Genomic DNA, 629 nt, shown 5'->3' on the forward strand with positions numbered 1-629 from the left:
TATATATATATATATATGGTATTGGCTCTTCATTTCTCTGTTACAGAATAGGCTTTCTTCCTGAAGTGACGTTTATATTCTAATTCTACATTGTAATTTTTTATAATTCTTGAATAGGATCTACTTTTGGGAGATTGTTCAAAAGCCAAAGAAAAGTTAAAATGGTCCAGGAAGTATGATTTCAAGGTAAGTCTTCTGAAGCTTTTCATGTTTTTAACTTATTTATGAACTCACACACACATGCCTCTCCTTTCCTGCATTTATAGTTGTGTATATATTTATATGCAAAACATTGTCATTCGCTATGTATGTATGTATGTATGTATATTTGGAGGATGTGCCACTAGCATGGGGATCATTAACTGTGGCCATGCTGGGGCACTGCCTTCAAGAATTTTCAGTCAAAATGAATTGGTCCCAATACTTATTTATTTTAAAGCCTTGTGCTTAACCTATTAGTCTCTTTTGCTGAACTGCTAAGTTGCAGGGATGTAAACACACCAACATTGGTTGTCAAGCAGTAGTGGGGAACAAACATGAAGTCACATGCACACACACACACACAACTGGCGTCTCTTCTCTCTCTCTCTCTCTCTCTCTCTCTCACTCTCTCTCTCTCTCTCTCTCTC

At 36.7% G+C, this 629-nt stretch overlaps 1 protein-coding gene across 1 annotated transcript in view; it reads left to right on the forward strand.

The window, feature by feature from the left end:
• LOC106879805 (GDP-mannose 4,6 dehydratase) overlaps positions 1 to 629 on the forward strand; it is a 54679-nt gene that overhangs the window by 51401 nt on the left and 2649 nt on the right. The window contains exon 10 of the mRNA XM_052975198.1: positions 118 to 186. Coding sequence (XP_052831158.1) covers positions 118 to 186 — 69 coding nt within the window. The remainder of the gene's footprint in view (positions 1 to 117; positions 187 to 629) is intronic.

This window comes from Octopus bimaculoides, chromosome 20, assembly GCF_001194135.2.
Source record: "Octopus bimaculoides isolate UCB-OBI-ISO-001 chromosome 20, ASM119413v2, whole genome shotgun sequence".
Lineage (NCBI taxonomy): Eukaryota > Metazoa > Mollusca > Cephalopoda > Octopoda > Octopodidae > Octopus > Octopus bimaculoides.